Genomic DNA, 14,404 nt, shown 5'->3' on the forward strand with positions numbered 1-14,404 from the left:
AGAGCACTTCAGTTAAAAATAGACTATTGGAACAGAAGAGGAGAGCTCATGTTGCGTTGTCATAAATCAGTCGCCTGGAGACTAGAGATCTGTAATTTGATGGAAATATACTAGAGATGGATGAGGTTGGAAAAGTTAGGAATCATAATCAGGTTCAATATCACTGGCACATGTCATGAAATATGTTGTCTTTGTGGCAGCAGTACAATGCAATTTATAATGATAAAAAAAACAATTGCAGTAAGCATAGTTAAATTAGTGGTGCAAAAATAGAAATAATAAAGCAGTGAGGTAGTGTTCATGGGTTCAATGTCCATTTAGAAATCAGATGGCAGAGGGGAAGACGTTCACAAATTATTGAGTGTGTGCCTTCAGATTTCTGTACCTCCTTCCTGATGGTAGCAATAAGAACAAGGCATGACCTGGGTGATGGGGGTCCCTAATTATGGATGCTGCCTTTTTGAGGCATCGCTCTTTGAAGATGATTTGGATACTACTGAGGTTGGTGCCCATGATGGAGCTGACTGAGTTCACAGCTTTCTGCAGTTTATTTCAATCCTGTGCAGTAGCTCCACCCACCCCCTCCGCTCCCATACCAGGCTGTGAGGCAGCCAGTTAGAATGCTCTCCATGCACATGTTGAAATTTGCTAGTGTATTTGGTGACATACCAAATCTCCTCAAACTCCTAATGAAATATAGCCACTGTTGGGCCTTCTTTGTAACTGTAGTGTTCTCATTCAGGTGTAAAAACTCTGAACTAAACACCAAGTTTAAAACATAGTCAATGAGGGCACGATTACAGTAAGATTAACCGTTTACTGTTCACTCTTCCACATTGACGTATGGCGAAAACCGTTGATAAAACAATACAAAATATAGACAGGTTTTGCTTCCTTCTTGGCATCGCATTTACATCATAAATACTTGTAAAAGTAAAACTACAACAAACTATATTACATTGAAGTACAACATACAGTCAGAATCTACCTACGCCATCAACTGGCTTTAAATGCACTTCACACAAACTATCCAGCAAAGCTTTCAATAACAAAGAAAATAAACTTTATCAACCGTATTTACTTTCAACAGAATCAGCGTTAATGTTTTTACTATATCGATTATCTTATGAACTTACTGCATTGCTTGTATGATGTTGCTTAGTGCATAGAAAGAAAACTTTTCTTTCGCTGATCCTGCACACACAAGCCCCCTCCTTCCCATTTCTCCAAACCAGTATTTTCCCACAAGACGCGGCGAAACCAGGTGTGACGTCATCGCATGCCGCGATACATCACAGTCAACGAATTTACTTTCAACAACCTTAACTTTAACTAGAAAATAATTACAAACGAATTACTAAAGCGAAAATGTAATAAAGCTAAGCAAATGCCTTAAGGGCAACACAGTAACTGTATCAATATGTTGGGTCCTCAGAGATATTGACACCCAGGCACTTGAAATTGGTTACCCTTTTCACTACTGATCCCTCTATGAGGACTGGTGTGTGTTCCCTCATTTTACCCTTTCTGACTGCCTTGTTGATTCCGTTGAATTGGAGAGGGACATGAGAATGAAGAACAATGGATTGTGGATTAACCAGGAATGTAGTAGGAAGTCCTTGTGTTTGAGAAGCAGGCTTCCATACACAAGCCAAATGGCCCCTGCTTTCTGCAAATCTACAAGTTCTTCACCAAGACTTTCATCACCACCATCTGTGTAAGAAGCTACTGATCTCAGTAAGTAAATGGGCACTTGCTTGCTATATTTGCTACTTCTGAATATATTCTTTTCCTTCTTGGTGTCTAGGAAGAAATGGCCAAATACGACAAGATCTGTGAAGAAGCATACACTCGATCCAAAGATGAGAAAATAATGCACATTAAACACTGGCTGGACTCCCCATGGCCTGGTACGTATTTGAGAGAGCAGAGCGACTTCTTCAAAGCTCTCTGATTTAATTTGGCAAAGGTACAATATAAAGATCCAAACTAGAGGATAGCTTCAACTGCTATGTTGTATAGAAAGCACTGAAGTGGCTCTGGATGCCATATCATTGGGCAGAATTAAGCAGAGGTCAATAGGCTCTTGATTAGTCATGGAGAAAAGGCAGAAGAATGGGGTTGAAGGTAAAATAAATGAGACACGATCCCGTGGAAGAGGAAAGGAGTCTGCAGAAGGACTTGAACAGATCAGGAGAATGGGCAAAGAAGTAACAGTGGAATAATGGCATAGACTATTTTCTACACAGGGAGCCAATTTAGAAATCAGAGGTGCAAAGCAACTGGGGAGTCCTAGTACAAGTTTCCTTAAAGAGTAACTTGCAGGGTTGAGTCAGTGGTGAGAAGGCAAATGCAATGTTAGCATTCATTTCAGGAGCACTAGAATGTAAAAGCAAGGATAAAATGCCGAGGCTTTGGTCAGGCTGCACTTGGAATATATGGTGAGCAGTTTTGGGCCCCTTATGTAAGAAATGATCTGCTGGCCTTGGAGAGGGTCCAGATAAGATTCACGAGAATGATCCCTGGAATTAAAGAGTTAATGTATGAGGAGCTTTTGATGGATCTAGGCCTGTACTCACTGGAATTTAGAAGAATAAGGTGTTATCTCATTGAAACCTATCGGATATTGAAATGCATTGATGGAGTGGACACGGAAATGATGTTTCCTATAGTGGAAGAGTGTAGGATGGGAGGATACAGCCTGAGAATAAAAGGATGTCCCTTTAGAACAGAGATGAGGAGATATTTCTTTAGCCAAAGGGTGATGACTCTAGAATCCATTGCCACAGGCAGCTGTGGAGGCCAAGTTATATTTAAAATGGAGGTTGAAAGGCTCTTTATTAGTAAAGGGTATTCAAGATAATTCATTATTCCTATATTTGTTGAATCTTGTGCATGTCACCACAGGAAATTCCTAATACAGTCAGCCCTCCTTATCCGCGGGTTCCACATCCGTGGATTCAACCAACTGCGGATCGGGAAAACCTGGAAGTTCTTTCTCCCACACTCATTATTTGAGCTTGTACAGACTATTCTTGTCATTATTCCCTAAACAATACAGTATAACAACTATTTACATCACACTTACATTGTGCAAGTAATCTAGAGATGATTTAAAAGTACAGGCAGTCCCCGGGTTATGAACGAGTTCTGTTCCTGAGTCTGTCTTTAAGTTGGATTTGTAGTCAGAACAAGTACATCCGGTATTGTTTAGCGTCAGTTAGTCAAACGTTTGTCTTTGTATATAGTATGCATTTTACCTTTCTATGCATATAAAACACTTAAGAAATGCATGTATTTCAATAATTAAACAACTGCATTGCTTAGTAATATTTGTAGCTTTCATTGGGGCAGGGCCTTTCACATGCTCCATTAAAATTGTTCCGATAGTTGACTGACTGTAGCCTAACGCTTTTCCAATGACCAATGGCATTTCACCTCTTCCCGATCGCTTTATTACATCCACTTTATTTTCAATTGTGATGGTGATTATTTTCATGAACAGAAACACTGCGGATTCAGAGCTACACTGGGTTCTAATGTCCACCGCACTGAGACGGGTTAAATAAGGGACTTGAGCATCCGCGTTTTTTGGTTTCTGCGGGGGGGGGGGGAGGTTCCCAGAACCAATCCCCTGCAGATAAGGAGGCCCAACTGTGTATGTAAATATATAGTAAATAAAATTGATCCTTCAATGCCACACCCAATGTTTAAACACTGCCACCAGCACTGGTTCACATTCCCGTTATTTAATAGTCTCAGTGGCAGTAGGTACACTCCCAGTACTTATTGCAATCTGTATATTAATTCCTATCCCTTTTGTATTTCGTAGCACTTGCTGCTACTAAATCATATCTGCTGTGTTTAAGCATTGATCCGTCTTTCTCATATGGAGTATACTCACTGGATCTGATTCAAGCCTGTGTATCACATCCTCACTGGCACTTACTCACCTCTGCCTCTGCATAACTCACCGATGTGTGGCATACACTTGTGCTTTTTCACTTATCTGTCATATGTAATATGCTTATTAACATTCTCTGTATATTAAAACACCCACTCAAGTTCACGTTCCTTGTGTGTAACATGCACATGCCACGAGAAGCTAAATATTGGAAATAAATATCTTGCAAAGTTCTAATTTCACTGCCAGATTCAAGATCGTTGATTATCATTATTCGGAACACTCGTGTAAAGGAAAATGAAATGATTATTACTCTGGATCCAATGCAGCATTAAAGAAAAACACAATATACATAAAAAGCATAAGTATAAAAGCAGACCTGTAAAACAATGTAAAGTGTCAGTGCAGGTGGGTAGGGGATGAAGGCTGCTGAGCAAATGTGCAGAGGATTGGACTGATGTGGATGTAATGCTAGGGTGGGTTAGTGGGTGGAGGTGTTGATCAACCTGACTGCTTGGGGAAGTAGCTGTTTTTGAGTCTGGTCATCCTGGCATGGATGCTGCATAGCTTCTCTAAACAAACAGTCCATAGGCAGTGTGAGTGGAACTCTTCATGATATTGCTGGGCTTTTTTTTTAAAGCACGTTTCTATATATACATCCTTGACTACAGGTAGGCTGGTGCCGGTGATGCATTAAGTAGCTTTAACTACCCACAACAGAGTCTTCTGTCTGCCAGAGTGGGGTTTCCATACTGCACAGTGTATGTGCAGGGGATGTTACGGGAAGAGGGTTCACTTGTTAGTGAAGATCAGATGATGAGTAAGAACTGATCACAGACCACAGCAGTGGCTGGGAATCATATATCCATTTGTGTAGATAGTTGGTAAAAGTAAAAAGAGAAGAAACCTTTTTAAAAAAATTAATTCATTTTGCTCTCTTCCAGGTTTCTTCACTCTTGATGGCCAGCCTAAAAGTATGGCCTGTCCTTCCACTGGTCTTGCTGAAGAAATGTTGAATCACATTGGGAAAGTGGCCAGCTCCGTGCCGGTGGAAAACTTTACAATTCATGGAGGTAGGTCTGATTGATTCTTACAGACTTGTGCAACATCAGCCATGGCCTGGGCCATGAGGATATTTCACAGCTTCTTAAAGATGATAAATTACATTTTTCCAATTATTTATAGTAGCTCCAACAAATGGGGGAAGAGTAACTACAATGATTGAGGAGGGGAAAAAGCAGATGTGTAATGTCAGGAGGAATGCAAAGAGTAAACGTGGGCCAAAGATATTTCCAATAAAGCAGTAACAATTAAACTTGGGTTATGTCAGTTTCCAAGATTTAAAATTCCTTAAAACATGAACAGAAGTGGCCATCTATTATAAATAGCCAACTATTAGACTATTTATACATACAGTACCTTGTTTTTGACATATCACCGATTGTTTTCAAGCATGTATCATTGAAGGAGCCATTTATCTATTTTCTGTCTGTATTGTGTTGCACATTTTATCATGGGTTCAGTAATTTATCACGTGGGTTTGAGGCGTGGTTGAAGCAAGTGAGCATAGTTACGTATTCACACTTTGTGTCTTAGTTTTAGTTCAGTTGTTAGAGGCAGCTGGGTTCAGGGATGATAATTGTTTTGTTGACTGCTTAATTATGCTAATCGCTAATTTATTTTCATTAGATTTTTATCGTTATAAAATTGTTCGTGATTTTGTAATGAAGGATCAAACATATTTCTCAATCTGGGACTTATTTTTTGGAAGCATGCCATACAATGTAATTTCCCATACTCAGTTCTAACATTTAATCCTCCTTCTTTTCCCACAACTGAGAAGTTTATAGTTATTTAAAATATTTTATATAAAAAATCTTTAAAATTCTGAATCTTTTCATGTGGACCTTTTCTGATAACTGTGTTCCATGTTTGTATTCAGTGTATTCAATAACATTTCCCATCTTGGACTTCAATTTGCTAAGCTATCCAGATCTCTTTAGTGAATCCATTTTGTCCCCAGTTATTGGCAGCCACCATGAAAAGGCATCATGTATAAATGATAATGTCTCTTTGTAAGCATGCAAATCTAGGTAAAGCAGTGTAAGGCTGAGGGAGGGCTATCTTTCAAATAGGAGACCTGTTTGCAAAATCAACACATGAAAGATTCTACCCCACAGTTTTGAAAGTGGTTTGGGTAGTTTTTCCTGATTTTCTGACCAATATTTTTACCTCAGTTTGAAACTGAGGAAACGTGGAACTTTGACTCTGACTCTGCCACTGAAAACAGATATGTGCTCACTATCACATTTCAGTCATTGACAATACCCCAGTGTCCTACATTTGCTTAAACATTCTGAGATGTACTGCGTTATTTACACAGAATTAAATTTATAAACGCCAGAAAGTCTGCAGTTGCTGGAAATCCAAAGCAACACACACAAAATACTGGAGGAACTCAGCAGGTCAGGCAGCATCTATGGAGAAGAGTGAACAGTTGACAAGGCCAAGACCCTTCTTCAGGACTGGAAAGGAAAGGGGAAGATGCCAGAATGAAAAGGTGGGGGAGGGGAAGGAGGATAGCTAGAAGGTGATAGGTGAAGCCAGGTGGGTGGGAAAGATAAAAGGCTGGAGAAGAAGGAACTCGATAGGAGAGGAGAGTGGACCAAAGGAGAAAGGGAAGGAGGAGGGTACGCAGGGGGAAGTGATAGGTGGGTGAGTGCAGGTAAGAGGCTAGAGTGGGAATTAGAAGAGGAGAGGGTTGGACTTTTTTTTAATATATATATCATTTCCAAATAGTTGTGTAACAAAGTTGTTTTTTTCCATATTTTAATGGTCTTTAAAAATTGCTTCTCTGTCAGAGGAAGTGGTTGAGGCAGAAACAATAGTATCATTCAAAAAGCACTTGGATGGGTGGGGCCTGGAGGGCTATGGGCAAAAAGCAGGTAATTGGAACTGGCTGCATGGGTACTGTGGTCTGCGTGGATTGGTTGAAGTGAAGAGCCTGTATCCATGCTACATTGCTCCGTGATCCAGTCAGTGCTCCTATCCTTTTCAAATACTCCTGGTGGAGGTGGGGAATTGAAACCATACTCACAGCGGCCACTGAGTTTGAAATCTTCTGCTGCTGTAGCCTATGCATTTCAAGGTGTATGTTTAGTTGCTCTTCTACACACCACAATTGTAACGCATGGTTATGTGAGTTACTATCGCCTTCCTATTAGCTTGGACCAGTCTGGATAAAACAGTGGCTGATTGGCAGGAGACAAAGAGTGGGAATAAAGAGTGCCTTTTCCGACTGGCTACTGGTGATTAGTGGTGTTCCACAAGTGTCTGTGTTGGGACTGATTCTTTTTACGTTGTATGTCAATGATTTGGATGATGAAATTGATGGCTTTGTTACAAAGTTTGCAGACGATATGAAGATAGGTGGAGGGGCAGATAGTTTTGAAGAGGTAGAGAGGCTACAGAAGAACTTAAATTAGGAGAATGAGTAAAGAAATGGCAGATGGAATACGGTGTCAGAGAGTGTATGGTCAAGCACTTTGGTAGAAGAGATGAAAAGGTTGACTATTTTCTAAATGAAGAGAAAATACAAAAACCTGAGGTACATAGGGACTTGGGAGTCCTTGTGTAGGATTCCCTAAAGGTTAATTTTCAGCTTGAGTTTGTGGTGAGGAAAGCAAGTGCAGTGTTACTATCCATTTCAAGAAGACTAGAATACAAAAGTGAACCCTCACTTGGAGTATTAATGTGCAGGTTTGGGCCCCTTATGTGCTGAAACTGGAGATGTTTCAAAGGAGATTCATGAAAATGATTCCGAGATTGAGTGGCTTCTCATATGAAGAGCGTCTGATGGCTCTGGGCCTGTATTCACTAGAATTCAGAAGAATGAGGGGTGACCTAATTGAAACCTATTGAATGGTGAAAGGCCTTGATAGAGTGGATGCGGAGGGGATGTTTCCAATGGTGGGAGAGTCTAAGATCAGAGGACACTGCCTCAGAATACAGTCGCGTCCTTTTAGAACAGAGATGAAGAGGAATTTCTTTAGCCAGAGTGTGGTGAATCTGTGGAATTCTTTGACACAGACAGCTGTGGAGGCCAAGTCTTTATGTATATTTAAGGGAGAGGTTGATAGATTCTTGACTGATCAGGGCATGAAGGGACATGGGGAAAAGGCAGGAGGTTTGTGCTGAGGGGAAAATTAGATCAGTCGTGTTGAAATGGCAGGGCAAGCGTAATGGACCAAATGGCCTAATTCTGTTCCTATATCTTGTGGTCTTATGTCCACATTCCATAAGGAATTTCAGCATGACACAGCCTTTGAAAGTGGCTGTGCTTTCATGTGGAGTTCACTTAGTTTTACCTGTATACAGAGCAGAAGTGGATAATTATGTTAAGTGGCTGGCTAACACAGAAAAATTATGATAATGAACTTTCCATTAAAGCCGTGGTTGCCCAGCACAATCTTTGCAGATTTGATTTGATGTAAATGACATATTTTACTGTATGTTTTGATGTATATGTGATAGACCAAGCTAATTGTTAGCAATATGCACAAAATGCTGGAGGAACTCAGCAGGTCGGGCACCATCTATGGAAATGCATAAACAGTGTGATGTTTCAGGCTGAGACCCTTCTTTAGGACTGAGAAGGAAGGGGTAGATGCCAGAATAAAAAGGTGGAGGGAGGGGAAGGCAGATAGCTGGAAGGTGAGAGGTGAGGCCAGGTGGGTTGGAAAGGTCATGGACTGGAGAAGAAATTAAGAGTCAGAGAGATTTCAGAGGGAGAGCAGTGAGAGGGTTTTGCTGAGCTCCCATCAAAGAGAAGATTTAAACTTCTTCTTGAAGAGACTGCAAATCATGAATCTTTATCTTTATATATCTGATATTACTAGTTCTAGAGCAGCCCATTACAAATACATTTTATTTAGTGCTTGTTTTTATTTTCTATCTTCCTTGGCATTTATTCAAGATTCAAAATTCAAAAACTTTATTGTCATTCTAACCGTACATCAGCTCTGCAGGGCAGAATGAGACAGCGTTTCCCAGGAGCAGTGCAATCATAACATAACAAACGCAACACTAAATAATAAACATAACAATAAATAGTAAAACACAACAGCCACATGTCAGTTAAAAACAAGTTATAAGTGTCCAGTGCGAGTTAAAAGTCTGTAAAGGGGGTTTCTTCTTTTTTCTTTGTTACTGTGTATGTAATCAAAAGGGCTTCTTTGTTTTGTTAAAGCAGGAATGCTTCTTTGTTGCGAGAGAGTGCTGGAAGCTTGTTTGGGTTAAAATTTACTGATAACGAGAATTGTATTCCTTTGTAAACCAATTGGGATAAATGTTGTTCTTTCTTCTGAGTCTGTAAGCTATTGTTGGCGGGCTTTTGGGGAGATCGGCACGAGGGAGAGAGAGGGCGCGATGCTGTAAGCTGGGCGAGAAACGGACCCCAAGCGGGGGTCCGAGGCCAGGAGGTACTCTGAGGAGAGGAGATGAAGCTAGATGTGCTTGGTTGACCACTTCAGAAGGTCCTGAGCTGCGAGTCAAGGAGTTCGGAGGGGATTGAATGGTGGCCAGAAGACTTCAGTAATTGAGCTTCAACGGTTGTGCACGAAGTGGTTTGGACTTTGATAAGTTTGGCGCCTTAGAGGAGGCCCAGTGGGGGAACGGTTTGGGGTCTCTGGGGGAGCACGTTCCCAGCAATGTACCAAGGAACTCCCGAAAGGAGCAGACCCTATTCCTGAAGGCTTAGAGGGACCACGCGCACAGGTGTTGTTACGGATGGATGGAAGTCAAGTTAAAGCCATCCTCAGCACTGGGGCGCCGGTTAAGTTGCTGTACAGTTTGTTTTATAAGCATTATTGGAAGCATTTACCTTTGACGACATTGAGGACACTGGAGATTTGGGGTACCAGTGCCGGTGATTATCCAGGCGACGGTTGTTGATCAGTAAAAATGGAGTTCTTAGAGGCAAATGTGGAGGTGACTGAGGTTCGTGAATCGTTAATGCTGATGTGTCCGGACACTGTTGAGACGGGCAGCGTTTCGGTTCTGGAGAGAACCAATATCCCGCTGGTGCACTTGGGGGCCTGCCTGGAGGAGGCAGGTGAGTGCTGTTTGGAGGCATTGTCGATGCACCCAGAGTTTCGAGCTGCTTGTGTGGACATGTGTAGCAGCATTGGGCCGATACCGAATTCAAACAAGAGCCGGTGGTGGTACGGCCTGGGGGAAGTATCTGAGGGCGAGACCCTCTTAGTGGACGCTGCGAAATACCACGAGGGAGGGGAGTTGACCGCTGAAGACATCTCGGAGAGAGAGAGTTTGCAGCGACTGGCCCCTGAAGCCGTGGAAGACGTAGGCAGCGTGTGTGTGGATTATATTGCGCTGAAGAGGCGCACTGCCAGTGACCAGAATATGGCCCTGAGGGCCGAAGAGGCGATGGCCTGTCTGAGTGGTGTGATGTGGTTTAAGGTGCTGGACCTGAGGAGTGGATGTTGCCAGATCCCGATGAGTGGGGCCAACAAGGAGAAGACGGCCGTTATAAATTCCCTAGGAGTCTTCGGGTCCGAAAAGATGCCACAGGGCATACCTGGAGCCCTTGCAACCTTCCTGCGGGGCATGTGGAAGACCATAGGGGATGTGGAGGCGTTTGGAGTTTTGGCGTATGTGGATGATCTCTTGGTATTTGGATTTGCCTCAGGAGAATATGAAGTGAGGTTGTTGCAGGAGCGTCTGGGAACTACAGAGTTAAAGTGTTTTCTGTACACGTGCCAGGGCTGGCGAAGGTCGCAGCTCATGAGTGACTGTCCCTACAGAATCAAGTTTGAAATGAAGACGGAGAGACTGGAGTAAGTTGATCTGGAAGAAGTCATGAGGAAGAAAAAGCTGGAGAGAAGTGCTGTGAATACTGAACAGGAGGCTGAAGAGACTGCAGGAGCAGTGCAGGCCACATGTTTCCCTTTGGAGAAGATCAAACAGCAGCTACCGATCGCAGAAATGAGGAAGAATACAGATTCGATGGATAATGTGCTGGATGTGTGGTACATGCTTCCTTTTGCTGACTTTCCATCGATTGAGGAAGAGACCTTTGGCCCTTCTCCCACTGAGTCAGGTGTAGCGGGGAGGGTTAGCTGTGTGCAGTGTGGGGCATGAGTGAGAGGTTGAGAGAGGAGTTGGTAGTGGGCCCAAGGTATCCCCAGTTGTGTCCTAGCCTGAAGGGTTTAGTTGAGGGGGTACGGAGGTCTCAGAAGGGTTAGGGATAGTTGGCCTAGGTTGGCCTAGGTAGCATCTGAGGAACAGGGCGTGAGGTTTACTGTGTGGGGAGGAGATGTCACTGCTTGTGCTTGGGTTACGGTGTGTTGGCAGGAAAGGTGGCGAGTTATTTAATAGTCATGAGGACATGATTTTTATTTGGTCGGAGGAGAGTGTAAAGGGGGATTCTTTTTTCTTTGTTACTGTATATGTAATCAAAATGGCTTTGTTTTGTTAAAGCAGAAATGCTTCTTTGTTGCGAGAGAGTTCTGGAAGCTTGTTTGGGTTAAAATTTACTGATAACGAGAATTGTATTCCTTTGTAAACCAATTGGGATTAATGTTGTTCTTTCTTCTGAGTCTGTAAGCTATTGTTGGCTGGCTTTTGGGGAGATCGGTGCGAGGGGGTGAGAGAGAGAGAGGGCGCAATGCTGTAAGCTGGGCGAGGAACGGACCCCAAGCGGGGGTCCGAGGCCAGGAGGTACTCTGAGGAGAGGAGATGAAGCTAGATGTGCTTGGTTGACCACTCGGAGGGTCCTGAGCTGCGAGTCGAGGAGTTCGGAGGGGATTGAATGGTGGCCAGAAGACTTCAGTAATTGAGCTCCAACGGTTGTGCACAAAGTGGTTTGGACTTTTGGCGCCTTTTCTTTATTCTTTTTCTTCATATATACTGTATCGTTATTAATCACTTAGTTATAGTAACCTTTATAAATTGTACTCATTTAATCGCATATGGTGTACTGTCTGTTTTTGAGCGAGGTGGGGACATCACACAGCATCCACACCAGCTGATTACCCAGTTTGGCGGGGCCGGAGGCTGCTCCCCCTAGACGAGAACGAGCTGAGCGAGCCTGAGGCGACCCAGGGGGTTACATGTCCAAATCAGAGTCAGGTAGAGCAGCTATTTAGCAGTTTGACTGCTTGTGGGAGGAAGCTGTTTAGTAGCGTTTATCAGTTCCTTTTTAAATTATTATATTAGTTCAATTACGGGTGTGAATGCCATGAAAATCTTTTTTTGTGGCAGCAGCAACACACTTCAAACATGACAAACACAAGTTAATATAATTATACATAGTTTATCTCTCTTAGTTTCCATTTTTGTCAAGACAATACAGGTTTGAGAGATTTTGCTGTCTGCTCACTATGCAGAACCTACTCTCTCCTTGGGATTATAGGGGCTGTGAAGAGAAGAGCCATCAGGACTGTCACAGAGGCTGCTGAACGAGCCTCCAGAAGGCTAAGGATCAAGAGGTATGACCCGTGGATCAATACTGCTGGGACACAAGCCCAGGCCTGATCGACCCTGGCTGGATTGCCTGGGTGAGAGAGTTTGATGTTGAGAGACTTGATACATCCGATGACCCCAGGTTGCATCATTGAAGATGTAGCCCAACACATCCTGGAATGTATCTCAGCATCATAATGTTTCCTTTATCTTCCTCCTTTGTTGCTGGTGCAAAATCCTGAGGGTATTAAGCAATTTAGTGTTACTGAATTTCTCTGTTGTGTTGGTGCTAAACCATTTTCATTCTTTTGCAGGTTTAACTCGCATCCTTAAGGGCCGTGGGGAGATGGTGAAGAATCGCATGGTGGACTGGGCCTTAGCAGAGTACATGGCCTTTGGATCCTTGCTTAACGAAGGCATTCACATCCGCTTGAGTGGACAGGATGTGGAAAGAGGAACATTTAGGTAATAATCAAAGTGAGATGCATCTAATATGCCACTCCCTGATGTTATGTTTGTCTTTCTGCAAACCAATCACAGGTCACGAGCCACTTCACATCCTCAAAATATAACATATGTGTGCCGCAATGTGTTTTGCAATCTGAACCATTTCAACAAAACAGTTTGTTCCTACTAACCTGAAAATCAAGCTTTTCTGAAATCTAGCAAAATATTCTTTCTGTTAATGCAGCCATTTCTTCTTTGTTGTCATTGCTCTCTGCACTTGTGGCGCATCTGGCGGCAACCTTGCCATTTCCTTAGCATTTTTGTTCCTTTTTTTTCTACGAGGCCAAGTTGCTAGCTCAACTCTCAACACAGCAGGGGTGGAAAATGTGCAAGGAGCCTGCCAGATTCGAACCTGGGACCACGTGAAGTCCAGTGGTCTTCATCACTATGCCACTGGCTGCCTAGAAGCCATTCATTGGTTCATTTTTAACCTATATTTGAATTAATTTTAATGTCCTGAGGTTGTGCAAAGTAATTTTAGTGATCAGTGATTCTTGTTTGTAAGCTGCTAATTTACCTAAAAAACACTTGGGGAGAGATTTGATTTAATTGCTTAATGTCAGTGCAAACGCAAGATGGTGTAATTTTCTTTACATATTAATGAATGCCCTACCAGAGTTATTTTCAAACACTGGTTTTGGTTCATCATATGCTTCTGCCCTCATGTGCTTACCCTCTACCTCCAATGCCTTCATCCAGATCCTCTGCTTTGGTGGTGGAATGGCCATAAGTGGCTTGCCCTCCTGTAGCCCAGGAATGGAAACGATCATTGAATACAGAACATAAAGTACTGGAACAGACACTTTGGCCCACTGTGCCTATGCCAAACATAATGCCTAATGCCCACCTGCCTGCCTATGGTCTGTACTCCTTCATTCCCTGGCTCTGTACATAGCTGAATGTCTTTTAAATGGTGCTATTTGTATCTGATTCCACCACCCCTCTTAGCAGTCAATCACTCTCTGCATGTGTGTAAAAAAAAAACTGGCCTCACATGTCTCTTTAAACTATCCCCCATTTTGTTTAAATATTTACCCTTTAGTATTTGACTTTGTGTGGGGGGGGGGGGGACCCTGATGAGCAGATTGGGATGTATTTATCACACTCACACGTATATCGAAACCTACAGTGAAATGTGTCAATTGCATTAACAACCAATACAATATGTGCTGGGGGCAGCCCGCAGGTATTGCCACATATTCCAGCCCCAGTGTAGCGTGCCTTCAATGTTCAACTCAACAACAAAACACAAGCAGCAACAGAACAAAAGAAAGCAACAACAGCAAAGCAAGACTCTTTCCTACACACACAGACACACCGCCTGCCCTCCAGGACAGGCTGCCTCAGGACCTCCAGTCCTTGGCCTCAGACTCTCAGACACTGGGCCTCCAAACCTCCAGTCTCTGGTTCCATGGAGTCAAGACCCTTTGGCCAGAGCCCCCAAGTCTGTAAGTCTCTCCAAGTCGGTGTCCAAATCTGAGTTTGCTAGAGACTGAAGACAGCCTGTCCTGT

The 14,404-nt window shown here is 42.9% G+C and overlaps 1 protein-coding gene across 5 annotated transcripts in view; it reads left to right on the top strand.

Moving 5' to 3' along the window:
- The window catches only part of LOC132391084 (2-oxoglutarate dehydrogenase complex component E1), a 135,757-nt gene that overhangs the window by 100,317 nt on the left and 21,036 nt on the right, over positions 1–14,404 (top strand). For all 5 annotated transcript variants that reach the window (XM_059963830.1, XM_059963849.1, XM_059963812.1 and 2 more), the window contains 3 exons: positions 1,808–1,910; positions 4,849–4,977; positions 12,700–12,850. In XM_059963830.1, the coding sequence (XP_059819813.1) occupies positions 1,808–1,910; positions 4,849–4,977; positions 12,700–12,850 (383 nt within the window). The remainder of the gene's footprint in view (positions 1–1,807; positions 1,911–4,848; positions 4,978–12,699; positions 12,851–14,404) is intronic.

The sequence above is a fragment of the Hypanus sabinus genome, chromosome 1 (assembly GCF_030144855.1).
Source record: "Hypanus sabinus isolate sHypSab1 chromosome 1, sHypSab1.hap1, whole genome shotgun sequence".
Taxonomy (NCBI): Eukaryota; Metazoa; Chordata; class Chondrichthyes; order Myliobatiformes; family Dasyatidae; genus Hypanus; species Hypanus sabinus.